Source organism: Raphanus sativus, chromosome 5 (assembly GCF_000801105.2).
Source record: "Raphanus sativus cultivar WK10039 chromosome 5, ASM80110v3, whole genome shotgun sequence".
NCBI classification, from domain to species: domain Eukaryota; kingdom Viridiplantae; phylum Streptophyta; class Magnoliopsida; order Brassicales; family Brassicaceae; genus Raphanus; species Raphanus sativus.
In genome coordinates, this window is record NC_079515.1 from 10795805 (window position 1) to 10823615 (window position 27811).

Below are 27811 nucleotides of genomic sequence, written 5' to 3' on the forward strand. Positions count from 1 at the left end.
GATAAATTTATATATAAATATAACAAAAACTAAAATCTGAAAAACTTTTATAATATAATCCATATAATTATGTTCTAATATATTTGATGATTATATGGAGTTATCAATATGTATAATTAGTTAATAAGTGTTTATATGAGTGTTTAAGTACATAATTCTTTATGCGAGATTTTATGTCTCGTTGATATATTCCTGGATGATTTTATAAATTGAAAAATTGAACAATTGTTAATTCACATCCTATTAGACACATAATATATATTTGTGTGATCATGTCGATATCCAGTTTTACATTTATATAGATTATTTTATATTGAAATCAATTATTAGTCGGAATTCTGTCAGAAAATTACAACGAAATTCCGACGGAAATACCAATTTCATCAAAATTCCGTTAGAAAATTTTGACGAATTTTATCTATCAAAACTTTCCGACAAAATTCGACGAATTTCCGTGAAAAAATTCTGACAAAATAATTCGTCAAAATTTCGTCAGTCAATTTCTATGACATTCCGGCGGAATTACCATTTCGTTGGAATTCCATCAGAAATTTCCGAAAAATTTTGAAAAAATAAAATTCCAAATCAAAATCCCAAATTGAAACCTCTATATTTTTGGAATATTTCGACATATCATATTTCGTCGGAAATTTCTGACAATACCACTTTATAATATTTAGTTTCTTCGATATTTTTTTCGGAAATTTCGTCAGAATTTTCGTCAGAATATCCCATGTTTTTTTGTAGTGTGAAGTCTTTTTGTTTTCTTCCTTGTAAGCTTCTTTAGCAGAAAAGCCCCTTTGGTCATTTGATATGTAGTGGTGTCCGGGACCTCCAGGTTATAAAGAACACAAGCAAGCGAACAATAGCCAGAGTTATTAGAGTTTCAAGATATTCTTGTTTTCCACTTGTAAATTTTCACTACTATCAACAAGATTGATACTAATTTAAGCTTCATTGTCGTCTCATTTTTATTATTAAGTTAGAGTGGTATAAGGAGTATGAAAGGGAGAGCATTTGAGATCGAAACCGAAGCACAGTGTATAATTTTCGATGTTTTGTTGTAACTGGATTGGTCTTTATTTATCGATTTTACTGAATTTTTGTTCAGCTCTAAGTTTTAAATCTTAATGTGAGCTACAAAGTTAGCTAGTGCCGGCCGGTCTAGCATTTTCAAATTTATTTGATGCCCTAAACTCACTTACAACTTTGTCTTTATTACTCATGTGAAAAAAAAAGTTGTGCTCTGTATACAACTAAAATTTTCACAAATTGTGATGCCCTAAGCGGCCGGCTCCTTTGCCCATACTTCGGACCGGCGCCCTATACAGAGTGAGAAATGGTCCATTTCAAATGGAGAAGAAGATCTAGATAGGAACAGAAGCAAAGCAAAAAACAAGCAAGAGAAGGAACCTGTGACTGTGAAGGATGAGTCTGTAAAGAGCTTTCCATGAGAGATTGTTTTCGGTAAAAAATAGACTTCAGAGAAGGAGTTAGAAGATTGAAGGAAGCAATTGCTTTTTGGTCTTGGGTTTTGATTTATTATAACTGAATGGTTTGGGCTTTGACCTTATATCATTGTTTTGGGCTACCATCTTGATTTTGGCCGGTTGTAAACATTCGAAGCCGTAGTACTCTTTTATACGCATAGGCATACACAATAATTAAAATCCGGATTAGACTTTTCGATGTGTTTGACGACCGACTGATCTATGTGTTTTGCAGAGTTGCACCACGCCGGTAAACAGACACATGTTATTTAATAGTCTTTAATTTTATTTTTTAAAGCAAATCGCGTTGTTATTTAATAGTCTTTAATTTTTTTTTTTAAAGCAAATCGCGTTGTTCCAACTATAAAATAGTAAAACGCGCGTTTGTTTAAAAACAAATCGCGTAAATGTGGGCCATTAGATCTACACAAGACCAAAAGACAAAAAAAAAACTGTACTTTTTGAACCTTTGGATCTAAAACTAAACAGGTACGAACGGTGGAACAAACGTAGATGATGGCTCGTAACAAAACGGCGCTGCAGGATGCTGCCACGTCTTGAAAACTGGCGTCTTCTCAACCGCAACCGCAGCAGCTTTGGTCTGATTCTCAACCGGCGGTTGGTGGTAGACCGGTGAGTCTGGGGAAAGAGCTAACGGCGAGAGGAGAGGTATAGCCGTTTTCCAGTTATTCGTCGGGGCAGGAACTATCTTTAACGCCGGAGGTCTCTTTTGTAAACGACTAGGCTGCCGCTGATTACCGGAACCAGAGCTGCAGCCCGGTGTCTTGATCGTCGTAGACATAAAGAGCGAACTAAACGGGTGTGTGTTGAAGAAGAATACTAAAATAGCGAATTGGAAGCTAAAACGAGATTTGTGGTTCGTCCGTCAATATCTGACAGAGAAGATAGAGTTTTGATATGTGAGCCTTAAAGATTCGTGTGCGTGTCTGTGTATATATACAAAGGCGTGTGCGTGTGTTATGCATAGAAAGGTGGTGTGTTTTTATGTGGACTGTACACATAGTTTGGGTATGGTCAAAGATAATGAAAGGAAGGACTTAGCTGTTTTTGTTTAACTTTTCTACTTTATTTTCTGTGGCTTTGCTGGATTTCTCAGTCCTACGTTTCTTTTATTTCTTCTATAAACTTTTTTTTTTTACTAGAAACGTGGTTAAATCTAGGGGACTAATTTTTCCTACCTAATAATATTCTATTCTATGTTTCTTACTTTCTTTCCCTAATTTACTAAATGATTCATACCATTTGACAAAAAGCAACTAGGTTTCTTTTCGTCAATTTGATTTGTTGCTCAACCTAAAAACAAGTTTCACTATTTATTCTATTCTGGGGTTGTTTCTCATATTCACATGAGAAAAAGAAAATGGATGACTACGTTGAATAATGAAAAAGCAACGAGAGAATCGACGTTGAGAGGTGTGACCCACAGTAACTAGGATCCAATGGACTTGGTTTAGCTGATTCTTCATGCCACCGCCAGATCTTGACAGTTTCTCATTACTATTGATTTATTTAATTTAAATATAATCCAGATCTTGCATTTTTCCGGCGCGATAGTTTTCACTGTCGCCGAATTTTGCCATTCTTACACTATTTTTAGTTTGCTTCATCTGTTGGTGTAGTAGTTTCTTGGGCCGTTAGATCAAAACCCTGAAACTTTCGACGGTTGGCGGCTCCAACCAGTTGGATCTGTGTGCGGTGAATCTTTCCGTAGAGTTTGGCGGCAGTTTTGGTGTGAGAGGCTCGTAGATCGGCGTCATGCAGATGAAGTCGGCGTTTAGGTTCCTCGCTTGTAACTCCCGGAATCCTTTGACCGCTTCTCTTGCAAACTTTGGCGATGATCAGCGGCGAATCCATGATCTTTTTAAACATGGGAGGGTCGAACCCTGGTTTAGGGATGTCATCTTTATAGTTTATGCTAGCAGATCCATCGAATCTAATCTATTTCTTTTTAACAAATCAGCATTTTATTATTTAAGCGGTATCATCTGACCCATCATTGATACATGTGGGTCAGTCTCTGGAGATGACACGTGGAGATTTCTCGAGGGAGATTTCTTTCAAATCTTCGGATTCAGTGTTTCATTGGATTTCTTTCTTCCGCTCTCGGTTTTTTTGTCTTTTGTATGTGGAATGTCGTTGCTTCTCAGCAGTGGTTCCCCTCCGGAGTTGTTGTGTTATTGTTGACCGACGGTGGTGCATCCGAAGAAAGAAGCAACCTCCTCTGGTTCTCAGTGGAGGCGTGTGTCTAGCAGCGGAAGCGGCGCGTCTGATCATCTTGCTCCTTCCCTCCTTTCGGCAGCACGCGTGGAGCTCGCTCATCCCAGCTCAGAGAATATCAGCTTTAGTTCAATTAGTGGAGTTAACTTCTTTGCTTCTTTGCGGGTTTCCTAGTCACAGAGAAGCTGCTCTCGCCAAGGTACCATATCCTTCTTAGTTTCAAGGACATGACCATCTTTCTTCCGGTGGAGGAATGCTAGGCCGAAGGTGAACCACCGTCTTGCGATGTGACAGCAGATTACAGTTTGCTTGGTTTTAAAGGGTCCTGATCTCTCTTTTCCGTGTCGGCTCGCCGTCTTGCGATATGATGGTTGAGTTGGTCACTATCTGACAACTTTAGATTCAATGTTCTGTCGGTTGTTGTAACTGGTTGGTTTAAGACCAGTTTAGATTGGTTTTAGTCGGTTCCTGTAATTTTTTTTACTTTAAAAGATATATATATAAATTTTATAATTAAAAAAAGGTGAAGGTGGTGTTTTTTTGTCAAACTAAGGTGGTGTTTAGTAAAGTATTGTATTCATATATACTCCCATTTAGTTAAGGTATTTGCACTTGTGGTCCATTTTCGATCCATACAATACAATGGTAGAGAATACATGAGAAATACAGTGTTATTAAGCAATTATTTTCATGAATTTTTGGCATCACTTTATTCACTATCGACTACATTATTTCATGTTCTATATATTGTTATCCATATAATTATTTAAAATATCAATAAAATCAAAATTATTGACTAGTAACTAAGTACATACATTTATCACTGGTTTTTTGTAGTGATATTAAAATTTATACAGTTTTACATTGTTGTCTTGTTACTGAGCAATTTTCTTTTTTTTTCAAAATAACAAGGAAAAGAAAAAAGGAAACATAGGGGGAGATCAACCCATCCAAATTATTTACTTTTAATAATTCGATAAGTGTCAAATTTGTTTTTTCAAATGGAAGATTTTCCACTTAATTATTTACTTACGAGAAACTTTTTCATTTTTTTTATTGATGTTGTTGCATTTACTAAGCTAGGTAGATTCTAGAAGTCGGTCGCGCATAATTCAGTCAGCAGCAGAAAGGAGAACATTGACAATAGAATAAGAGATCAAGATCCTGATGTTACTCTTCTTCAAAAAGAGATAGATTCTCTAATACCATGTAATGTACATATATATATATGAATGTAAACTGTAAACTTGTATTTATTAGAAGGATATGCAACGATATATATACAAGACAATATCCCTTAGCCATTATACTTATGATTATGTCTAATATTGTAAATATATTGAACTATATAGGTAATTATAGTGAATATAGATAGGATTTCCTAATAATCGCTAGCAGCTTTGCACTTACGTCTTTGTCACGGCATCGATTGAGATGAAGGCAGAGATGAAGGCAGCAAGAGAACGTTAGTACAACGGTTGATTAAGGACCAAGATCCACAAAGATAATTTTATCCGAGTAGTTAATCAATATGGCTCGGTAGTGAAAAGAATAGTCACAAGGCTGAAATACTAATGATGAAAGTGAAACATCAAGAAATTTAATGTCGATTATGCTTGACGTCAAACGCGATAACGTCGGTAGGTAATGTAGCGATATCATTGATATGACTTGTAAACTACCACGGGAAATATATTGTTGAACATATTTTCGTGGGCCTTGAATCGCATTTGATTACTTAAGAAAAATATAGAAAATAAATTCCAAAGCACTATCTACATAAAGTTCAACACGGAAATTTTCAAACTTCATTAAAGTAAGCCTGTAACTGTATACGTGTTCATTTATCAGTCCTTTATGTCAATTCTTCTTTGATTTAAGTGATCTTTTCGTGTACTTTTATCTGGTTTAGAGAACAAGTTTAGTCAAATCAGTAACTGATTACGATTGATATCCAATCTAATCCCCTAGTCTATATTTGAGAAGTGATTTGCCACATGTCTTCTCCACAATCGTTTTTACAAAAAAAATTGTGACGTGACTATTAAGATTGATGACATGTCATATAGTTAAATATGACATGGACAATTACATTTAATGCTGTATATATTTTTGGAAATCTTTTTAGAATATAGCATTAACTCATATATTACATTTAATATTGATTTATATTTTTGGTAAACTTTGTAGAATATGGTAATAACTCATAAATAATCACTAAAATAAATATATTCAAATATGACATTTTGAATTTCGAAATATTATATAATTTTACTTTTATAATTATAAAATTTTTTAGATATCATTAGTTTCTTTTAGATATCTACAAATTATATAAATATTATTTAGTTTTAATTTTTGATAATTATACAATTTTATATGATAGTTATTTTGTATAAGTTGATTTAATACATTTAACCAAATAAAATAAATAATTTTTTAATCTAAGATTTTAACTTTATATATATACATATATATTCTTAAATATAATTTAAAATAAAAAAATATTTTCTCTTAATTTTATGCTTAATTAATGACATTTATATTAATTATTGGTCAAAATAATAAAATATATAATATTAATAAATTACATTTTAAAATATAAAATTTAACTTTTAAAAAATTCATCAGTACACATGGTGCAGTAAAACACCTAGATTAATAATTGTGACATGGCTACTAAAATTGATGATATGTCTTATAGATTAATATGACATGGACAATTATATTTAATGTTAATTTATATATTTGGTAAACTTTATAAAATATGGTAATAACTCATATATTACATTTATTGTCGATTTATATATTTGGATTTTTTTAAATATGGTAATAACTCATAAATCATCATTAAAATAAATATATTCAATTATGGCATTTCAAATTTCGAAATATCATTTAAATTAAAAAATATTTCAAAAATATATTACATATTTTTAGAAAATTACAAAAATTAAATCATAAAATCAAATTAAATCGTAAAATCATTAGATTCTTATATATATCTACATATTTTATAAATATTGTTTAATTTTAATTTTTGACAATTATGCAATTTTACATATTTATTTAATATATTTAATTAAAATAAATAGATAGAAAAAACTCCCTAAGATTATAATTTTAACAATATACATGCACATTATTAAATATAATTCAAAATAAACAAAATTGTTTTTATCTTAATTTTAATGTTCAGTTAAATCAAATTTATATTAAAATATTGATAAGAAAAAAGAAAATTTATAATATTAATAAAAAATAAATATAATTTATATTTATCTATTAAAAATATTTTAAAATTCTTTTACTGCACATGGTGCAGGAAAACACCTAGTAATACTAAAAATCCAATTATCCACACGTACTACCTTTGTGTTTGATGTTTTGATGTTTTGACTAGAGATCGAGCTTTTGCTTAGAGCAGGTTTATCGGGATTATTTGGAGGTGTCTTGAGGGAGGAGAGAGGGTGGGGGACCCACAAAATTGACAGAACCAAGGAAAGAAGTCGTCTGAGGAAGAGACGAAATTGGTTGAGTTTGTTCATGATCGTGGGCCCCACTGACACGTGGTGGCCCACGATTGGTTTGTTTATTTATTTTTTTTTTGAAAAAAAAAGAAAAAAAAAAAAAAAAAAGAAGAAGAAGAAAGAACCCCCATTTGGGGTTCAGGGATAAACATGGTCTTAGAGTTCTATCTCTCCCTTAGAGCTTGAGTTCCTAGTGTCTATAGTCTAAGATGAACGATTCCGATGTTGCGAAATTGTTTGATATTAGAGTACTGCTGCGGTTGACAAAAAATAAAATAAAGAGTACTGCTGTTACAAAAAAAAAATTACAGTACTGCCATTTTCATTGGTCAGCGACTTTGATACGCTTAGTTGGAAGCACGTCATTAGTTGTGTTGTGCACAACCCTTAACGTGGCATTTCCTATTTCCTATAGGAAAGAAAATAGGTCAATGGTGGATATAACCATATAAACTCTACGTTTCATAGGTGAACAATCCAATACAGGAACCAGGAAACATAACAAAAGACAAAGCATTCGATCGGAAACTGATATTAAAGAGAGCTGTCTGTAAAGAAGGTAAACACACATATCCGACAAGGCGCTCGGGGGAGGCAATAACAACTAACGAAACAAAGCAAATGAGTTTGTGAAATTTACATTTTAGTTCGCTTTGGATTTGGAGGTGGACGGCTTGTCATCTTCTTTTTCCTTCTCCTTGCTCTTCTCGCCCTCCTCGAGGTTGTCGATACTATGCTTTAATCCAATGTAATAGAGCAACGCACCCATTAACGTCAAGTTCTGCAAATCAATCACATTATTTGTTAATTAATTGATCACATTAGACCAATATGTGGATTTACGAGGCATCAATCTAGTTACTAACCTGAGTGAAGTCGTTCAAGTTTGTAGGGAAAGGGATAACAGTTGAGAGCATTTGAGTTGCGAGCTGATACAAGAAAACATGTTTTGAGATCAGAATCTTGCCAAAGAAGAAAAAGATTCAAGATATAAATATATGGTTTTACCAAGAAGTAAGCCGGCATAGATTGTCCAAAGATGAACCACAAAGCCGCAGTTCCCTTTGCGGTTATGAGTGAAAACTCTAAAAGTCTGACGTCGAATGCGACAACTTGCATTCCTGTGTAAAACGTGAGAACCTTAGAGCCATATTTGGTCATCACATTTACTGCTGGTCCCACCGTCTTCTCTAGCGGCCCGCCACCGCCACCAAAATGATCAGCATAGCTGAGAACATGTACGTGACAAAAAAGGTCAAGCCTTATTGATTCAAATATTGGAGGGATTACTTTATTTTTCTTACTCTTGGATAGCAGAGATGATAAAGACAAGGGCAAATGCCATTCTACCGAAGAATGCAATTGCTGGCATGGACCTTGTTAAGGTTGTGCACATCATGTTCTTGACGTTTGACATCCTCGGACTCTGTTCTTGATGTCAATTTTAGCTATGAAATCTGATGAAGTAGCGGTCAAAACAGGAAAACAGTTCAACATCATCATAGGGACGATATATATATATACGAATCTTTATGAGAATCATTTGTTTGGCCAATAACTCTAGGAAAAAAAACTGATCTTATTTGTTCTAAAAATAACTTTTTCTCTCATTTATTGTTTTCACTAGAAGAGAGAAGAATTGAGGTGTTGATTAGGGTGGAGAGATACTTACTTGTTCCAAAAAGTAAAGGCTTTGATGAATCTTTAGCAAAGAAAAAGTAACTAAACAGAAAGTTTATAAGTTAGAGAAGAATTCTTTAACAAATTGAAGCCTTAATATGTTGTTCACTATAAAATGATTTACATGTGTTTTATATCTTAGAGAAAGTGAGAATCATGATTTGGGTGTTTTTGAAGTCAACGTTTACACAAAAAAACACTACTAATTAAATAAAATTAATGATAGAGTTGTGCGTTGCATAACATAGTATCACCCTTAAATATAATACTGACATTATTGGTTAGATTGGATCCATCATCCATTGGCGTTCACATGACAACTAATTTACTCGCATATAAGTCAATAACCCCATCTTCAGCGAAAGAGGTTTATGGTAGAAAGAGTTTTTATGTATATTACTAATTAGAGAATAAGATTAGTAGGTGTCTTGTCTGCCATGACTCATAATTCTTACGATAAATTAAGAAGACAGTGTACAGTAGTGATATTAATGTAATCACGTGGGTTTGAAGTGGGATCTATCTTCTTACAAACTAGATTAAGCATGAATGTAATAAAAATAACGAACCAAAATCAAACAAGTAAATCACCTTCTTAGATAGATATGATTATGAGGATTTTACCGGCAGTGTTCTTCTCCCTTGAACTTAATTTATTCTTTAACACATAGCCAACCTCTTCGCAGTCTCTCTACTTTTGTTTTGACCAAATCCTTGTATGAGTTGTTTCAATCTTGCACGTAAGGAATTACGAATGATTTTGTTCTGGTGTGAATTGTTATAACAAGTGTCTATCCAATGTTTAAGTGTTGCATGTTTTGTAGCCAAGTGTCGAATACCTAAAATAAGTGTCTAAGAGCTGTTACAACCGTTGTTTGTACGTATGTGTTCGAATTGGAATTACTATGTTCGAATCTATATAGTTTATTTGTTATACTCTCTTGCTTTCTGCTTGATTAACACACCAAGTTTATATAGGTGTAAAGAATGAGGTATTGATTAATGGTGCACCGAATATACATAATTACAGCTGTCAATGCAGTATTCTATGCACATAACGGGTCCTCACCTTCTTCATCTATGTTTCCTTGCAATTTCCAAATTAAAATCTTATATAAAAAGACTCGATCTTTTTCTTGTTACTGGTGTTATTAGTCTAATCATTCCTAATTTTTTTTTAAAGCGCTTAGAACGTGCAATTTTATATATATTTTTCAAGAGGAAAACCGAGTTGAAATTCTCTTGTAAATCATCACTTTATCACCAATTTTTATTTTGGCTTCGTCTTCAAATCCCTCCTCCACACGCTAGTTAAGAGTAACAGTAAGACTTCCTTTCAATACAATCGTCAAACGTTCACTTTTTTCCTCTTTATAATCATCATCTTCGTCTAGTTTACTTTTGTAGGGTACGCAGTAAGCATCAGAGATGGATTTTGTGCAGAAAAAAGTGAACAACTTAGGAAGAAAAGTTGCTACTTTCCCTTATGTAGAAACTATTGGAAGAGCTCTCTTTGCATCATCCTTCTTCTTCTCTGCTTGGCATGAGTAAGACTCATCTACCACCTCCTCTGTTTTCACAATCTTTACTTATAATTCACAGGATTTCAAGAATCCATAAGTAACGTTGCAAGATGTTTTGAAATCTTAATTTTCTTAATCATAGTGATGGACTAGGTCACTAGTGTCCTTTATATATTGTTTAGATCGTAACTCATTTCCTATGTGAGATTCCTAGGAGTATCAGATGCTCCTCTCAGTTATTGATTAAACTCAATTAGTGGAACTTTTTGTTCTTTGTTATATTTAGTTACATGGAGCTCAGATCCAATTGGGAAACAACAGAGGATTACTGGAGACCCAAGTTAGGCTATTCAGGAGATCAGATTAAGCATCTTATGGCAGTTAGTATCATAGTGAAGACGCTTGGTGGACTTATCTTCATCTATGGCAACTTCTTTGGAGCCTTCCTCTTGGTACAGTTTGCTCTTATAATAAAAGCTTGAAACCCTTGAACCAACTCTAACTAGAACAAGGTCACTACTTAATTAATATACAAAACAGTTTTGATCAAAAAGAAAAAGAAATAATAGTTAGACTCGTAATACTATGTAGTTCCTTTTATTTTCGGCTGCATCGCTTATATATAGTTAGTTAGTAATAGATCTCTCGGTTTTATGCTCAAATTGATCTGTTTCCTTGTGGTTTATCTAGCTTCTACAACAAGGTATTGCTACAATGATACACCATGATTTTTACAACCACCGCATCGACGTTGAAGAATTGGGACTGTTTTACCTCAAGTTCAAAAGGGTATATAACAACATTTCTATGTTCCTTTTCAGCCATTATGTTTTCTTTCGAGTCTCATTTTTTTTTTCTTATTTTGTCTCCTGGTTCGTTTGTTTAGGTCCTAAACGAAACTATGTCGTATGATGCCGCACACAAATTATACAAGTCAAACTTTGACGAGCAGCAAATTGAGCAAGCCGTATCAAAATTCCGTGAGGTGCGTTTTTGACACCCATGTGTAATAAAGTTTAGACTGCGAGATCTTTGTCAGGACTGAGTGTAATGTACGTTTTTGTGTAGCTTGCGGATCACGCAGTTACAAACCCTGCCTTGTTCGGAGATAACGAGTTTTTTCGACGCCTCTTAAGCTTCATCAAGGCATTGGCCGTAGTAGGAGCATTGCTCTTTTTCGTGACCATGAAGCACAGACTCAGCAAAGCCAAAAAGGATTCCAAAGTTAAAACTGACTAGAACTATGCCAGTTTCTATATGTTACCTTCCTTTACAGATTCATGTGATTCACTGTCTTTATGTGTTGGTTTAATTATCGAGTTATCTTTTGGTCAAGGAACAAACATTACCTCTCTCTCTCTTTCAGTGTATCGATTCTTTAATAATCCATGTAGAAGCAGGTGTGATTATCATTATCTTAGTATACATGGTGATCGAAGATATGCACGAGGCTAACCAATTTTTTTTTTTTTGGAACGCATATTCATTAAATAGAAAGAGGAGTTAGTTGGGAGCATTAACAGCATCTACAACCACATTGTCTACAAAGTTCAGGGCCATCTTAGGTAAACCATCTGCAATCATATTTTTATCCCTAGAGATCCAAACAAAAGAGCAAGATTGAAAGGAGGAAGCATAAGCTAGAATATCAGCAACAACACTATGGAGTTCCGAAACAGGCGAGCCCGAGTTAAGGCTGTGAATCAGTTGAGTCGAGTCCGACTCTCCCCTTAGGTGAGTAATCCCCGAGCTAAGGCATATAATCACGGCTTCCCTGAGCGCGAGTCCTTCTGCTACAGTGGTGACTGGCGAGGAGACCCATTCAACACGTTCTTTGAATTCTTGGTGGTGTGGCGTGGAGAGAATCACCCATCCTAGTCCCGCAACATTGGAGTTCGCATTCCAGGCCGCATCTGCTCTAATCACCGTAGTCACCGTATCTGGCTGTGCTACCTTGTTGCAACTGAGCTTGCTGGTGGAGGCTGTAGGCTCTGTTTTGCTGTTGGTCGTCCATTCACGAGAGAGTTTTATCGCCGTGGAGAGCGTCTCCTCCGGTGTCGCCGAGAAACCTTCAAATACAAACATGTTCCTAGCTTTCCAAATGGTCCAAACAATCCAAGGGAACAAGGAGGGAGATATGATACCAGCCGGAGGCAAACATTTTTGTGAACAGAGCAAAGGCCAGGAGATCATCAAGTCTACAATTCTTCTATAGTCCAACGTGGTAGTGAAGGGGGCTAGTTGCCATACCTTCTGAGCATATTCACATTGAAACAGGAGATGAAGAATAGATTCATTGCATCCACACCTTTTGCACTTGGGATCAACGTCGATATGTCTTTCTAGTAACCTCTCACCAACCGGAAGGGCTCTTTTGAGTAGTTTCCAGGCAAAGTGTCGGACTTTAGGAGCACAGTCCAGCTTCCACACATTTTTTTTCCAGTTAAACTGATCAATCTGCCCCGCCATCGCTGTTACTTCTGTGGCCACAAAGTAGTATCCTGACTTGACCGAGTAAATTCCTGATTTGGTACCCAGCCAAATAAACTTGTCTGGAGCCCCGGTGAGACTAGGTTTGATGCTTCTGATCTTTGATTCATAGTCCGGTAGCAGTAGCTGTATTTGATCCGAATCCCATGAGTAGTCTGCAGTGAGGAGGTCGGAGACTAGTAGAGAGGCGTTTTGCTCGGAGACTGGTCCCATTGGGCGCTCTTGCTGGCTCAAGTTCAGCCAAGGATCTTGCCATATATTAATAGACTGTCCATTTCCCACATCCCACCCAGAGTTTTTGGAGATGAGGTCGCGGCCAATCAGTATCCCTCTAAACCCGTGAGATATAGAAGATGTCTCTCTTGCTTGTAGGAAATCAGTATCTTGAAAGTACTTCCCCTTCAGTATCTTACCGAGGAGGCAAGATGGGTTCGTGATTAGCCTCCACCCGGTTTAAGCTAGGAGTGAATCATTATACTTTTGAAAATTCTTCATTCCCAATCCTCCTATAGCCTTTGGCTTAGCCATTCTATCCCAAGATATCCATGCCATTTTCTTGGTGGTTTCATTGCTGTCCCACCAGAAGCGTGTGACGACTGACTGGATCCTCTTACAAAGTGAGACCGGAAGCTTAAAGTACGTCATGGAATAAGAGGGAATGGCTGACAGAACACTTTGCAGCATGACGAGTTTTCCAGCCGAGGATAGGCGCTTGGTTGACCAGCTTCGAGCTCTCTGCTGGATGCGATCTACTATGGAGGAGAAAAGGTCTCGTTTCCTCCTACCGAATTGCTCTGGAAGACCCAAGTACTTCCCTACTCCCCCTTCCTTTTGTATTTTGAGAGCATCTTTGATTGAATTTTTAATAGCCGTTGGAGCTCGATGGGAAAATGATGCAACCCTATTCAGCAACAAACATATCAATTGAGGGTTTGGCTTATGGGCTTGAGTTTAATTGATATGGGCTTGAAGATTTACTAAATATGTGCTTATGATCATGCTTCAGTCCAAAGAAGAAAGGCCCAACAAGAAAATACAATAAAGGGGTCGAATAATATATCAATCTGACGGCAATTCAGAGACTGACGACCATGCAAAAGGACACGATCAGACATGGAGTTTTGCGAGCACAATTTCCCAAATTCAGTCAAAATTCTTGGTCTTTGGTCAAGTCAATATTCCTAGTCAAGTCTTCATGATTTTAAGAGCTTTATAGTTTCTATGATTGACTAGAATATTAATTTCTACACACAGCCTATTATATAAAGGCTTAGCTTTGTAATGTTTATTCATTCAACCTTTTTAATAAAATCTACTATTAAATTTGTTGAATCATTTGTTCTTAGGAACATCGTATTGCTAAGGAGTTCATTCTCCATAAGCATTGTCTTTGGCTGGAAAGCAGAGTTCATTCTCTTAGCCATTGATTCTCTACACAAGTTGTGATCTTTCCATCGATCTACAACTGAAGAACCACCATCCATCTACGCCTTTGATCCATCATCCATTTCACCTTCCTTTGGTCGTTTTCTCGATCAAAGTCTATCATTCACCAACCTTCGAGTTCAATCCTTGGGAGAGGTTCTATCATTTGGCATCAGAGCATACTTGAGGGTTCGGTGTTCACTTCTGTCATTCATCATTCTCGTCTTTCCATCTTCTAAAAAAAAAAAAAAAAAAAAAGTTCTTCGAAAAGCCAAGAGATCATCCTTTCTGAAGTTGAACCGAGACAGCTCAATCCTCATTCGTAATGTTATTGCTAGGCAAGTGATTCCCAAAGGCAGACCATAGGCGTATAACGTGGGACAACTCTCAGGGCCACCGGTTCTACATTACGACGGATTTGAGGGCAAATCATTTTAAAGGAGGAGGGAATGATGCAACTCTATTCAGCAACAAACATATCAATTGAGGGTTTGGCTTATGGGCTTGGGTTTAATTGATATGGGCTTGAAGATTTACTAAATATGTGCTTATGATCATGCTTCAGTCCAAAGAAGAAAGGCCCAACAAGAAAATACAATAAAGGGGTCGAATAATATATCAATCTGACGGCAATTCAGAGACTGACGACCATACAAAAGGACACGATCAGACATGGAGTTTTGCGAACACAATTTCCGAAATTCAGTCAAAATTCTTGGTCTTTGGTCAAGTCAATATTCCTAGTCAAGTCTTCATGATTTTAAGAGCTTTATAATTTCTAGGATTGACTAGAATATTAATTTCTACACACAGCCTATTATATAAAGGCTTAGCTTTGTAATGTTTATTCATTCAACCTTTTTAATAAAATCTACTTTTAAATTTGTTGAATCCTTTGTTCTTAGGAACATCGTATTGCTAAGGAGTTCATTCTCCATAAGCATTGTCTTTGGCTGGAAAGCAGAATTCATTCTCTTAGCCAATGATTCTCTACACAAGTTGTGATCTTTCCATCGATCTACAACTGAAGAACCACCATCCATCTACGCATTCGATCCATCATCCATTTCACCTTCCTTTGGTCGTTTTCTCGATCAAAGTCTATCCTTCACCAACTTTCGAATTCAATCTTTGGGAGAGGTTCCATCAGAAAATGTGACCGCTGACTTGTTCTTATTGATTGTCTGGCCTGAGGCCTCTTCGTAGCTGGTTAGAATTGATACTAGTGCAGCACAATTTTCCTCGTTTGCACTGAGGAAGAACATTGTATCATCCGCAAACGAGGCTAACCAATTATAATAATTAAATTACACAAATAAAATCTCTTCCTTTTTTCAGTTAACGCTATTTGAAACTGGTAAATAATGTATGTAAAGTTGGAAATTGTACGGGAACTAATTACGGCGTAGGAAGACTTATATTATAATTTACCAAATATCATGAACACTTGGATAACAATTCATAGACTAGTGTGTGTCAACTACACGTCACGTTAGTGGTGCTTTCCATGTGCCTACCCCGAAAGAACCTTGTTGGATTTGAACCAAAGTTGGACCATACGTGACAGGAAGTGAGCATTTAGATCCTACATCATGAAGGTCCACTTGTAAGTATTTATCCTCTCCCAAAATGTGTAAGCAGTTACTAGAGTTCTTATATCTACTGGGATGCACTAAAACTTTATTCTCCCGATCGGCCAAGAAACTCATCCCAGCACAAAGCGTAATGAACTCGTAGCGATGGGTTCTTTTCACTGTTAGGAGTTTACTCCATGACATGTCTCCGGTACATTTAACCTTAGTTGCCATCCATACATCTATATCGTATACCTCATCACGAGAAGAAGTTAAGAGACAAAGTTTTTGCTCTTCTCTAGTCACTGATAAAGCAAAAGCATGATAAGAACGAGGATCACCAGAAAGAGACACAAGTTCAAACCTCTCTGTTGAAAAATCAAAACATCGTAAGGTATCCCTCGACCTTGGACCGTTTTTCCTAAAAGTAAAAGTAAGCCAGTAAGTATTTCCATTCACAGACGTTCCACCTCGCCACATACGTGGAATGGACCACTCTCTAGTCTTACCAATAACCCTCCACGAATTAGATGTGAAGTCATAGATTTCGTACTCAACAAGGCATGGTTCCAAGTAACCATGTCCATGATGATGCCCTCTCAAGATTTTGTACTCGTTGTTCTTGGATTTACCGAGAGCGTAGACATCAACTAGAGTAGGAATTTAACGGTTTGATCATCCTACTGACTTCCCCTGAACATGGATTCCAAACAACCAATCTATTGTCCATGGTGGTGCATAGCAATAGGCCGTCGCAGTGAAAGACGTGACGTATATTGACTTCTTCCGAAGAATTAGAAAGAGGATCGTTGAAGCTGAGCTGACTTATTACCTTAACAACGTTACCGTCTTGAATGCCGTGCAGATCAAGCCTAGATAAATAAACCCTGCGATCAATCAAGATGACAACAAGAGACTTGTAGTCAAGTTTTCTTTCTTTTTAATAAGAGCGTTCCATCCTTTTGAGGTAGAACGGGACCGTGCTAGAGAAGCCTCTGAAACCCTAGAGAGTATCTCCACAAGCATATCCTCGGGAAGATCCACTGTCCTATTATTTTTTGGTACTCTCATCACTGGTCTTCTCCACCTCGTCATCATTTGTAACCAGAGTCTCATCATCCTCATCATCTTTAAGCACAGAGTTTTCAGATAAGTTGGAGATGAGACCGTGGCTCAGAACTTTCAAATCGGTTGCAAAAACCTAGTGATCGATGTGTTTGTAGTATTCGGATAATGTTAAGTTATAAGTCCAGATAATGATACAAATATATCATTAAATAAGTGTAGATCTTTATTCATGTTTATCTAGCCGATCCTCATTTGTATAAATATCTGAACGATGGTTTGATGATGAATAACACAAAATGAAATATTTATTCTTCTATTTTTTGGAGCAACTACTGAAATACTTATTCATCATCAACCCAATGTACAAATATTTATACAATGGCTGTAGCTTGCGTATCACAGAATTGTGGTAGTTTGTTCAACGGCTCTTTAAGCAATTCATCAAGGGCAAGGCATTGGTCGTAGGATTGTTTTTTTTTGGTCGTAGGATTGTTTTTTTCTACATTGGCTATAAAAGTCATAGACTCAAGTACAAATAATAATTTACAAATATTTATTGTACATTGTTTATTAGGCAATTATCTCAAATAGCTTATTTAAAATATTTGTCACAAAATAATCTTCAAAACATAAAATGACCAAAGTAGTTCTTTTTTATTTTAAAATTTTAATTATTATTTTTTTTTTTTTGAAATTTGAAACCACATCTCAAAAGTCAAAACCCATCTGTTAACTCTAAACCTTAAGTGTAAATTAATTAATCCAAAAAATATAAATGCATAGTTTATCCTTTAATAAAATATCTTTTAGTCATTTTCCTCTTTAAAAACTATTTGTATGAAAATAAAATAAAAAAGCTATCCAGAAAATTTCTCTTATTTATTTAAAACAAAATAATTTATAGTAACTGCATAAAAACATACTTCTCTATAGTTTAGTCATAGTATTTAACATGACATTTGCTTATAATTCTAATATACATTTCCAGAATTTCCCATTTTGAAATGTAAAATGCAAATATGAACTTGAATAAAAAAAAGTGAACATATTCAACCGAACTTTGAAAAATAATATTCAAAAAGAAAAAAAAGGTGAACTTCCAACAATGCAAAAGTTTAAAGATTGAATTAATTAAAGAAACGCTGGAAATTTTGCCCATGACTTTCACCATTAGCTAAACTATTTATTAATTTTCCACCCTCCAATAAACAAATAAATAAATGCGCATTTGTTCTTCTTTCTCCTGATCCTCTCTATGTGCCCTTTCTATTGAAGAGAAAAAAAAAACAGCAAAAAAAAGGAAAAAAGTCTTCAATTTTCCCAGATTTTACTGCTCTGATCCTTCAATCTCGTAGTACCCTGAAAACAGCAAAAAAAACTCAGCTTTTCTCGGAAAAAATCGCCTGAGCTTTCGGAGAAGTAAAGAAAGAGAGTATATTGACGACTTGGGTCGTCTTGAATCTTGGAAGAGAGAGAAATGAGAGTAGATATCCCTGGAACACCAGGGACTTTCACTGGTCTTGTCTTGAGAGTTTCTCAGTGTGTTTTCGCTGCTGCCTCCATTTCTTACATGGTTTCCTCCGGTGCCTTCTTCAACTACACTGCTTTCTGGTAAAACTCCACTCTTCAGTCTCGGAATTGAGTTATTGATTTGATTTTAAGATCCGGTTCTGAGAAAGTTGCTTCCTTTTAGAATCTTTATCAATCTTCATAGCTGTATGCTTTCAGATGTCATCCGATTTGTTGAATCTTTGATTCTGTTACGATCTAAAGCTGTGAACTTTTTGCTTATTTTGTTACATTTTCTTTTGATCTTACAGTTGGAAGTTTTGGGTTTTGCAGCTACCTAATTGCAGCAATGGGTTTGCAAGTCATATGGAGTTCCGGTCTTGCGATACTAGACACCTTTGCTTTATTGAGAAAGAAAACGCTTCTTAGCCCGGTCTTCGTCAGCCTATTTGTAGTTGGAGATTGGGTAAAGCATCTCTGTCTCTTTTTCTCTCACTCACTCACCAAATACACAAGAAATCACCAAAACCATTTTGTGTGTGTTTTGGTCTGGTTTCAGGTAACATCGACATTGTCTCTAGCAGGAGCCTCGTCATCTGCAGGGGTCATGGTTTTATACTTTGGGGATTTAGGAAGCTGCACTTTTGAAGCAGATTGCTGGAGGTATCAACTCTCTGTTACTTTAGCTTTCCTTTCTTGGATCTCAATCTCCATTTCTTCACTTACCACACTTTGGTTACTTGCTTCTTCTGTCTAGTTAAACACACCACATATACACAAACACTCTTTTTTAGATTTTTGATTCTTTATATTGTTAATAGATACACACGATTACTTAACTCTTCAGCGTATACTAATACTGGATTTACTGATGTCATTAAGTCACAGCTTCTTTTCTCATTTGTTTGAGATTGATTGTTATTCTTCATGTTACAAACGTATAACGTTTATGTGAATTAACAGATTTTTTTTCATTGAGCTTAAATGCCTCTCTTTTTCCGTTTTGTCTGTTAAGTTTATGGATAATGGTACAAAAATAGATCCATTTCATCTACTATTCAAATAAAATTAAACTACACAGTTTTGACCTTATTGTAAGAGATGCATGGATCCACAAACCCAAAATTTCGTAATTATCAAAGATGCTTAATATTACAAGGTTACATTTGGATCAAAACAAAAGTATGATACGAACATGTAAACAAATACGGTTGGTTTTGGTCGTTTGCCTTTGCTTTGAAGCTAAAAAGATGGTAAAATATCCAACGGCTTGAAATTAAAATGAGTTTACAATACAAACTCAGTGGCAAAGATGCGTCTAGTAGGACCCACTTGGACCACATCTTTGAAGTACTGTTTTTTATTTATTTAATTCCACTACCTGTATTTTCAGATTGTTCTACATTTAGCACCATAATTTTCATCTATCTATTTCCAATATTGTTTTATTTGATCAAGAGAGTAGAAAATTTTCCTAAAATTGCCATAGACCAACAATGACTAGACAACCTACTTTGGCACTACGCTCAGATATCGTGGAGACTTGATACAATCCCTAAACAAAATGAGGTTTCTTCTGAAACTCTTTGAAGACAAAAATGTTCCTTAACATAACCTGTCTACTTCCCAATCCATTTGGATCCTTTGGCGTATTTGGAAAAAGGAAGAAATGAACTCTTATTCTCTTCTTTTTTTTTTTTTTTTTTGGTCAACGGAACTCTTATTCTCTTCAAAGGTAATTATAGAGGAAAAGACGTACAATAGATCAAATAGAGAAAGAGGCTGAGATACGGCACTAAAATGGGCAATGCAGTCTTGTTGGTCTTTGGAATATATATAGAAAAAAAAGTTTTTAAAGGAGATAATGCGACTATAACCACCAACATAGGGAAGGCAACACTATTCACCCATAGGAAACGATCTAGCAACTCATGTTGCATATATTTTAGCTAGAAAGCCACTGATATATATTTTTTAAAACAGCTTGTAAATATTTGACATTGATCAATGACAATCGTACAAAAAAAATGTATCTCAGACAATTTATTCAAAAATAGAAACCTAAGAATAAGCTTCAACACTTGGAAGAGCCATAACATTCTCTATCACCCCCAATAGGTTACTGCAAAACTGATAACGAAAGAATCATCTGCATGAAACCAACAGTTCAAAGTGATTTTTTTGATAGTATGATACCAAAAAAACGGGAAGGAAGGTCAAGCAGCAAAAGAGCAGTTTTGCTGATCTTGAGAAGTATCACGCTGCGAAGGTGGGAGTAAGTATGGCATCATTGGCATGTTTGGATAGTAACCGTAACTGGCGTAAACAGCCATTTTGTTTTGATGGAAAGCTGCTGGATGAGGAGGCATGAACCCTGGTGATGGAATAGATTTCAACTGTTGCTCCATCTTCTCTTTATCAGCCTTCAACACCAGCTTCTCTTCCCTTAGCTCATTCTTCTCCGCCTATTCCCATACACAGTCGAATAAGTCTCATGAGCATAAGGTCTTATAACAAAGTGAGTAAACCAACCTTGAGAGTCTTGATCTCTTCTAGAAGCTTCTGGTTGGTTTCTTTAAGCTCATGAGCTTCACCTCTGAGCTGATTCACGACCCGGATTGCATCATCTAGTATGGCTGGTTTATCCGTCTTTGGAGTTCTTGTAGGTTCCAGAAAAGAGCTCAAATCCATGAACCTGAAAGAAAGAGAGAAAAATCAGAGACTGTATCTAACATCTAAACACACAAACATTAGGCAAACATACTTGTCATTTAGCATTTCCCTTCTCTTTTTCTCACGACAGGCTCTGGTTCCTGGCTTGCTACATGATCCACTTCGTCCCCTGTTCATACATAGTCAGATTCAGACAATCAAATGTCAATCCAAGCTACAAAGCTTTACTAAAACAAGACCACAAACAGAGGAGTCAGATTCTTTTACCTCTTTCTTGAGCATTCTTCCTCCAACTCTTCCTTAACAGATGAAGAAGAATTGATTTCCACCACACCGCAACACACTTGTTCATTCTCCAATTGTGATGATCCAAATCCAATGGAGTCTAATTTGCTAAACCGTTGTTTTCACAAGGAAAGCTGTAAGCTCAAGGATTTGGAGCTTGACATGATGGTGCAATGACACAGAGAGAGTGTTGCTGCTGTGTTACACATGGACGAAAATGTGTAACACATCGACGAAGACAGAAGGGACTAAGACGTGAAGATGTGGAGAGTTCTCATTGGCTGATCTTGTTTGGACGTGAATAACAAACTAAAAGATCCTCAGATCACAAATTGGAAGATTTGGTGATGCTGGTTTTTAGGAAAAGATATATTGCACAATTGGAAATAATTGGTGGCAATAAAAAGAGAAGTTTAGACCTAAGTTTAGGTTAAGCTTTTAACGTTGTATTCTCACAGAAACACAGACAGGGGTTTGGGGTTTCAGAAGGTGAGCGATTTGTAGAGGTGATCAACAGGGGTTGGTTCACTCAAAGGGTAGATTAAGAATTGGTCCGTGTCAAGCCGTGTGTGGCGTTGAGTAATTCGGATTAGACAAGTCTTTGTAAAAGATTGTTTAAGTGATTCTTAATAAAGAGATAGTTGATCTCGAATCCCCTGTGTTCTTATTGGTTTCACCTGCTGTAGACTTTTCATTTGGTATCAGAGCGGGTCACCTCGTTGGATTGCGTATTCACATACAGGTTGAGGTCCTGCGGAAGAAGTCTTTGAAACCATGAAAGAATTCATCACCCTACCGAGTCCATACATGCTGGATGAAGGGAGTTTTGGCCATTGGAAGGCTCAGATGAGACATATCATTCGAGGAATAGATGAAGACGCCTGGACTGCTGTTGAACTAGGCTGGTCGCCACCTACCATGCTCATGGAAGATCACACATATGGTCCCAAACCGAAGGAAAGATGGACAGAATCTGAAAAAGTTGCATCAAAGTTCAACTCCAAAGCACTCACTGTAATATTCTCAGCTGTTGATTTGGACCAATTCAAAATTATTCAAGGATGTGAATCAGCAAAGGAGGCTTGGGATGTTCTGATCAATCACTTTGAAGGTGACACAAGTGTAAGAAGAACAAGGATTGATCATCTAGCTACAAGGTTTGAGAACCTGCGAATGGAAGATGAATCTATTGCTAGTTTTGTGTCTAAGATAAGCTCAATTGCTAGTGCAGCCTCTGTTCTGGGAAATAAATACAAAGAGAGTGAGCTCGTCAAGAAGTTGTTGAGATGTTTACCTCCTCGATTTGAAGCCTACAAAGCTGTGTTAAAAATTGCGATGAACACTGATGACATGAAGTTTGATCAACTTGCTGGTATACTCAAGGTACAAGATCTAGAGAAAAACCATGAGTTATCAAAAACTCAGAAAGGATATGGGATTGTTTTCGCAGCAGAATCAGAGGAAGAAGATAGAGTTCAACGCCTAGAAGACAATCTAACTCTTATGGTTCAGAAATTCAACAAAATGGTCAAACATGTTGGGAAAGGTGAGAAAGGATCAGGTATTCAGTCCTCCATGAACGACTCACAGCACTTCAGCAATCAAGGTTCTAGGTCTGAACCATCTAAGGGAAAGAAGGAGAATAATTTACAGTGTCGTGAGTGTGAAGGCTTTGGCCATCTTCGCAAGGAATGCCCTGTAGCAAAGATAAAAGAGCTTAGGTGTATTGAATGCAAGGGTATCGGACATACTGCAAGCGAGTGTCCAAGCAATCTGAAGAAAGACAGATCTCTTTTATGCTTTAGTGACACTGAATCAGAAAGTGAGAGTGATGAAGATGGTGTGTTGAACAACTTTGTTGCTCTTACTGGTCAGAATACAATGAGTGATCATCATTCTAGCTCAGACTCAGATTCAGAGAGAGAGGGAGAAGATATGACTGCTGATCTCAAGTCTGAGTATAGAGCATTGTTCAAACAATTCGCAGAACTCAGCCATGAAAATCTGCAACTCATCAAAGATACAGCTATGTTGAAGGCGCAAGTCAATATCCTGGAGTTAGAACAACCTAATACAAAAGCTGAGACTGAGCCAAAAACAAGAGAGAGTGGTGAGAAAGCCGGGCTTCAGTCCCTTACAAAAGCTATCGCAGAGCAGAACCGAGTTTTACAAGAGTCTGAAACAAAGTTTCATCAGATGAAACAACTGCTGAATCAAGAACTTGAGAAAAATCAGTTTCTGGAAAGGCAACTCACTGAGAATCATAAGAAAGTGAGGATGTTGAACACTGGTTCAGCAACTCTGGATCATATTTTATCAATTGGACAGTCTCCAAAAATCAGTTCAGGCTTGGGCTATCAAGGGTTGTCTTCACAAGAGTATAGTGAAGCTGAAGGGATAAAGTTCATAAAAGCTGAAGATAAATCAGAACCAGTGACAAAGATGGAAGAGAAGCAAAACACAACTTGTGGGAATGAATTCTTGTTCAGTGCAAAGCGATATTATCATGGGAGTAGCTCTCAGACGGTTGAGAAGAATAAAGAAACCAAGTTTGTGAAGCGCTCAATCCCAGTGGTCTCAGCTGACAACAAAGATGAAACTCAAGCAAACACTGTGACACAAAAGATACAAGACAGTAAAGTTGGTGTTAAGCGAAAGAACGGCTGTCACTTTTGTGGCAAGATCGGACACAGAGTTGCTTATTGTTACGCTCGTAGAAATCAGTTTGAAAGAGCATGGAGGCTGAATTTGTGCTTCATAGAACCCAAGAAGTGTGGATATGCGTGGATTGCTAAACGAGATCTCTATCCTAAATTCAGTAGACAGACGGGTCATGAGTTACACCTTCGAACTGATGTATCACACGAGCGTGCTGCAGAACAAGAGGAAGAAGTTCTATGTAACTTGGCACGCATTCAAGTCAAAGAACCAGAGATCAAAATTTCGGCTAGTCCGAAGCTACATCATAAACGTGGTTTTTCACACCTGGGTAGAGAGAAACATGATGCGGTTTGTGAATGCAAATTATGTCAATCTCACATTGAAAAGAAAGTCAAGATGGAAAAGGAAAGGGAAACTTCAGGTCGTGGTGATCAAGGAGACACATATTATGTAGCATGTAACAATGAGGAAACTGTTACAAAAGTGACTGGACACGTGGATCAGATGGGGTCAGTTCAACATAAAGCCATTGGTTCTAAAACAGAGAGTCTGTCTCAGAAAGATGTTACACACAGGGAAAAATGTGTGACACCCCCGAGTATAGGTGAGAGTTCGAATTACCTCACTACCATACGATCACAGCACAGTCTTATCACTGACATATGCACCCTATGGCAAGCTGCTTCAGAAGCATCACACCCACTGGTTGTCCGAAAAATCAATAACCACGTAAAGGGTATCCTTGAACTCAAATTACATAATTCCCTTGACACTAACATGATGATGACAGGAGTTTGTGATGCCAATTGGATGTTTTTCTTGGACAACGACAACCTGAAGGTGTGCTACAAGGTGTCACCGTGTCTTGCTGAAACGGAAAACATAGTCTTGAGAACGTTGAGGATCCATATGTTGGTAAAGAGATCGACACATGCTGAGTATGGTAATACTTTTGACTCTTTTTATGTTCACTGCAATAACTTGAATGTCATCTGCATACCCATGAATCTTGTTCAACTATCATTGACTGAGCAAGTAGTTATTAGACATCATCTTGTTAGAGAATTAGAAGAGGAAAAACTTGTTATCATTGAACATGTTGCATCTGAGAACAAAGCTGTTGATATAGTTAAACTACCTTACTTCAATTGCTTTTTGTGTATGCGAAAAGCTCTTGGAATCTCTGATCTCTAACTTGTTTTGTCTTTGAGAGAAGGTCATGTGTCTAGCTGATATCGCATATGGAGTCACACCAACTAAAACCTCTTGTCAGCAAGTTTTGTTCATGTGAATAACAGAAGCTACAATGACTGGGTCTGATCATAGCAGTTCACTAAAGAAAGGCACTCATCTCGGAACAGGATGCAACACATTTTGATTTTGGTGATGATCACTGTCTGGATTGAACACAGTAGCACGGGAGAGGATGAGTGTAACACATGCAGGGAGAATGTTTAAAAATGTGTCCTGCAAATAACAGGAAGTTTTGCACACTGTGAAAAGAAAGACAATAAGGCCTGACATGAAGGACACTCATCTTGGATCAGGGTGTTGCAACACTTTGTATCTGGTGATGATCACTGTTTTGATTGGGCAGAATCAAATTTCTCAAAGCACTCATCTTGGATCAGGGTGCTACAACACTTTGTATCTGGTGATGCTCTTTGTTTTGATAAGTATGTGGTTCTGGTGAAGTTTTGAAATGGATGAAAGAACATTAACAGAACACTACCGCAGAGGAAGAGGTAGAAACACAAGATGACCATCGTGTCTTCTGAAAACGGTGTGATCATGATCCCAGTCAAAGTGGAATCTGTTAGTTGCTGGACAAAGGAACTTGTGACAGCTACTCGGCTGAGAAATAGCTACAGGTTTAGGCTGACAAGTTGATTTCATTAATCGCCTTTTGTGATGAAATATGTGATGAGGTTGATGCTGATCTATCTTACTGACTCAGGAAAGTTATCTAAACTCAATTCTGTAAATCCATTTAAATTTAATTATCTCAGATGTACATGCTAGGTGATTTATCATGGGGTCCTTATCTTTTCCTTGCAAATGTGTCGAACTCAGCTTGCTTTGTCTCTTACTCTTCAGTGTTTAAGTGAAGTTGAATCTCTGGGTTGATAAAGTGAACAAGTTTGGTCTTGATTGTCCTTACAGTCTTGGTTGTCTTTACTAACAAGATCTTTTGAGTGAGTCTTATAAGGTACATCCTTATTCCTCTGAAGGATAGTCAACAGATAGGTGTCATTCCTCTCTATGATCTTGCGACGTCAGGTAAGTATTCTCTCTGTGAACCGGTTAGTTTTATCAGAATATGCAATCAAGTAGAATCTGGTTGTGTGATCACAATCAGGGGGAGAACTGAACAACTCACATATTGTTTTGTGATTAATGGTTTAGTGAATTATATTGCTTCCGTGCTTCACTAGGTTTGTGTTTGTGAGTTGATGTTTACAGGATGCTTGAGTTGACATATTCAGATAAAAAGGGGGAGAGTGTAAGCTCAAGGATTTGGAGCTTGACATGATGGTGCAATGACACAGAGAGAGTGTTGCTGCTGTGTTACACATGGACGAGAATGTGTAACACATCGACGAAGACAGAAGGGACTAAGACGTGAAGATGTGGAGAGTTCTCATTGGCTGATCTTGTTTGGACGTGAATAACAAACTAAAAGATCCTCAGATCACAAATTGGAAGATTTGGTGATGCTGGTTTTTAGGAAAAGATATATTGCACAATTGGAAATAATTGGTGGCAATAAAAAGAGAAGTTTAGACCTAAGTTTAGGTTAAGCTTTTAACGTTGTATTCTCACAGAAACACAGACAGGGGTTTGGGGTTTCAGAAGGTGAGCGATTTGTAGAGGTGATCAACAGGGGTTGGTTCACTCAAAGGGTAGATTAAGAATTGGTCCGTGTCAAGCCGTGTGTGGCGTTGAGTAATTCGGATTAGACAAGTCTTTGTAAAAGATTGTTTAAGTGATTCTTAATAAAGAGATAGTTGATCTCGAATCCTCTGTGTTCTTATTGGTTTCACCTGCTGTAGACTTTTCAAAAGCTACAGACTTGAGGAAGGTTTCCACTAAAAGAATCGAACTGAGCTCTAATGCTGTTGTTACATACTTGTTCTTGCTCTGCCTGCAGATTCCCACCAGATGATGACCCGAAATCCTGAAAGAGGTTCCCCTGTTCTGTCTGTATAAATGCGTAAGGATCTTCACCTCCATTGCTGCATAATCAAGAGCAAAACTCTCCATCAAAAACCAATGACAACAACAGATAAACTTCAAGAAACATATTCATGATTATTATTACGATTAAAAATCAATATTTAAAGGAGACTGAAAATGAGAAAAAGAAAGAAAGGGAGGAACCTTTGATCGAAGCAAAGGGCAGCGAGGAAATCGTCGTCGTCTTCGTCTGATTGATACATTAGAGATTTTTTTAATGCAGAATCTGCAAAATCGCCAAGAGGGAGGGAGGGAACGCTCAACAAAACTGTGTATCTATCCCTAAAGAGATGATACATTGTCTTTGTATAAATGAAAAAAAATCTGAAGTGACGTGTAAAAATTCTGACTTTGTTATCAGAAGCATATTTTATTTTAGGTATTTCAGACTTTTTAGCCAATCGTATCCTTGAGATAAGAAGAAAAAA

At 36.7% G+C, this 27811-nt stretch overlaps 7 protein-coding genes across 10 annotated transcripts; 3 read left to right on the plus strand and 4 right to left on the minus strand.

The window, feature by feature from the left end:
- Positions 1 to 1610: 1610 nt before the first annotated feature.
- Positions 1611 to 2486, minus strand: LOC108857432 (uncharacterized protein At4g14450, chloroplastic). The gene has a single exon (XM_018631420.2). The coding sequence runs from the start codon at positions 2290 to 2292 to the stop codon at positions 1972 to 1974; it is 321 nt and encodes a 106-aa protein (XP_018486922.1). The 5' UTR covers positions 2293 to 2486; the 3' UTR covers positions 1611 to 1971.
- A 4989-nt stretch (positions 2487 to 7475) lies between these two features.
- Positions 7476 to 9679, minus strand: LOC108859973 (uncharacterized). 3 transcript variants are annotated; one of them, XM_018633874.2, is made up of 6 exons: positions 8931 to 9150; positions 8563 to 8715; positions 8267 to 8486; positions 8125 to 8187; positions 7899 to 8039; positions 7476 to 7667 (listed from the first exon to the last, which is right to left on the minus strand). In XM_018633874.2, the coding sequence occupies exons 2-5, from the start codon at positions 8673 to 8675 to the stop codon at positions 7902 to 7904; spliced, it is 534 nt and encodes a 177-aa protein (XP_018489376.1). In that variant the 5' UTR covers positions 8676 to 8715; positions 8931 to 9150; the 3' UTR covers positions 7476 to 7667; positions 7899 to 7901. The 3 variants fall into 3 exon arrangements, with proteins under 3 accessions (XP_018489376.1, XP_056866229.1, XP_018489375.1); XM_057010249.1 differs by lacking the exons at positions 7476 to 7667; positions 8931 to 9150 and adding an exon at positions 9530 to 9679 and having other exon boundaries at positions 7683 to 8039; XM_018633873.2 differs by lacking the exon at positions 7476 to 7667 and having other exon boundaries at positions 7683 to 8039; positions 8931 to 9148.
- Positions 9680 to 10104: 425 nt separating this feature from the next.
- LOC108861221 (uncharacterized) lies at positions 10105 to 11870 on the plus strand. 2 transcript variants are annotated; one of them, XM_018635051.2, is made up of 6 exons: positions 10105 to 10261; positions 10346 to 10485; positions 10748 to 10913; positions 11152 to 11250; positions 11348 to 11446; positions 11530 to 11870. In XM_018635051.2, the coding sequence occupies exons 2-6, from the start codon at positions 10367 to 10369 to the stop codon at positions 11698 to 11700; spliced, it is 654 nt and encodes a 217-aa protein (XP_018490553.1). In that variant the 5' UTR covers positions 10105 to 10261; positions 10346 to 10366; the 3' UTR covers positions 11701 to 11870. The 2 variants fall into 2 exon arrangements, with proteins under 2 accessions (XP_018490553.1, XP_018490551.1); XM_018635049.2 differs by having other exon boundaries at positions 10106 to 10261; positions 10333 to 10485.
- Positions 11871 to 15329: 3459 nt separating this feature from the next.
- On the minus strand, positions 15330 to 17525 carry LOC108860975 (putative F-box protein At4g10190). The gene is given in 3 exon segments (XM_018634806.2): positions 15330 to 16599; positions 16601 to 16871; positions 16874 to 17525. Coding segments are annotated over 3 exon segments (1212 nt in total). The 5' UTR covers positions 17079 to 17525; the 3' UTR covers positions 15330 to 15863.
- Positions 17526 to 18234: 709 nt separating this feature from the next.
- On the plus strand, positions 18235 to 19501 carry LOC108859371 (CASP-like protein 5B3). Its single transcript, XM_018633269.2, has 3 exons — positions 18235 to 18629; positions 18861 to 18993; positions 19087 to 19501. Exons 1-3 carry the CDS (start codon positions 18496 to 18498, stop codon positions 19282 to 19284), a joined length of 465 nt encoding a protein of 154 aa, XP_018488771.1. The 5' UTR covers positions 18235 to 18495; the 3' UTR covers positions 19285 to 19501.
- A 992-nt stretch (positions 19502 to 20493) lies between these two features.
- Positions 20494 to 27687, minus strand: LOC108856880 (transcription factor bHLH34). Its single transcript, XM_018630780.2, has 6 exons — positions 27528 to 27687; positions 27277 to 27382; positions 21468 to 21593; positions 21292 to 21369; positions 21060 to 21222; positions 20494 to 20992 (listed from the first exon to the last, which is right to left on the minus strand). Exons 2-6 carry the CDS (start codon positions 27378 to 27380, stop codon positions 20744 to 20746), a joined length of 720 nt encoding a protein of 239 aa, XP_018486282.1. The 5' UTR covers positions 27381 to 27382; positions 27528 to 27687; the 3' UTR covers positions 20494 to 20743.
- LOC130494817 (uncharacterized) lies at positions 21521 to 27165 on the plus strand. Its single transcript, XM_056985615.1, has 2 exons — positions 21521 to 26426; positions 26610 to 27165. Exon 1 carries the CDS (start codon positions 22260 to 22262, stop codon positions 25338 to 25340), a length of 3081 nt encoding a protein of 1026 aa, XP_056841595.1. The 5' UTR covers positions 21521 to 22259; the 3' UTR covers positions 25341 to 26426; positions 26610 to 27165.
- Positions 27688 to 27811: the final 124 nt, after the last annotated feature.

Excerpts from the sequence above, each read along its gene's own strand:
- LOC108857432 (XM_018631420.2), bottom strand. The coding sequence starts at position 2,292 with ATGTCTACGACGATCAAGACACCGGGCTGCAGCTCTGGTTCCGGTAAT.
- LOC108859973 (XM_018633874.2), bottom strand. The coding sequence starts at position 8,675 with ATGTCAAACGTCAAGAACATGATGTGCACAACCTTAACAAGGTCCATG. Across the intron at positions 8,188-8,266 it reads CTATGCCGGCTTACTTCTTG|CTCGCAACTCAAATGCTCTC; the intron begins GTAAAACCATAT and ends TTCTTGTATCAG. Across the intron at positions 8,040-8,124 it reads ACTTGAACGACTTCACTCAG|AACTTGACGTTAATGGGTGC; the intron begins GTTAGTAACTAG and ends ATTGATTTGCAG.
- LOC108861221 (XM_018635051.2), top strand. The coding sequence starts at position 10,367 with ATGGATTTTGTGCAGAAAAAAGTGAACAACTTAGGAAGAAAAGTTGCT. Across the intron at positions 10,914-11,151 it reads TCTTTGGAGCCTTCCTCTTG|CTTCTACAACAAGGTATTGC; the intron begins GTACAGTTTGCT and ends TGGTTTATCTAG. Across the intron at positions 11,447-11,529 it reads CCGTATCAAAATTCCGTGAG|CTTGCGGATCACGCAGTTAC; the intron begins GTGCGTTTTTGA and ends GTTTTTGTGTAG.
- LOC108859371 (XM_018633269.2), top strand. The coding sequence starts at position 18,496 with ATGAGAGTAGATATCCCTGGAACACCAGGGACTTTCACTGGTCTTGTC. Across the intron at positions 18,630-18,860 it reads TTCAACTACACTGCTTTCTG|CTACCTAATTGCAGCAATGG; the intron begins GTAAAACTCCAC and ends TGGGTTTTGCAG. Across the intron at positions 18,994-19,086 it reads TATTTGTAGTTGGAGATTGG|GTAACATCGACATTGTCTCT; the intron begins GTAAAGCATCTC and ends GTCTGGTTTCAG.
- LOC130494817 (XM_056985615.1), top strand. The coding sequence starts at position 22,260 with ATGAAAGAATTCATCACCCTACCGAGTCCATACATGCTGGATGAAGGG.
- LOC108856880 (XM_018630780.2), bottom strand. The coding sequence starts at position 27,380 with ATGGAGGTGAAGATCCTTACGCATTTATACAGACAGAACAGGGGAACC. Across the intron at positions 21,370-21,467 it reads GAAGAATGCTCAAGAAAGAG|GGGACGAAGTGGATCATGTA; the intron begins GTAAAAGAATCT and ends ATGTATGAACAG. Across the intron at positions 20,993-21,059 it reads AAGAGATCAAGACTCTCAAG|GCGGAGAAGAATGAGCTAAG; the intron begins GTTGGTTTACTC and ends GTATGGGAATAG.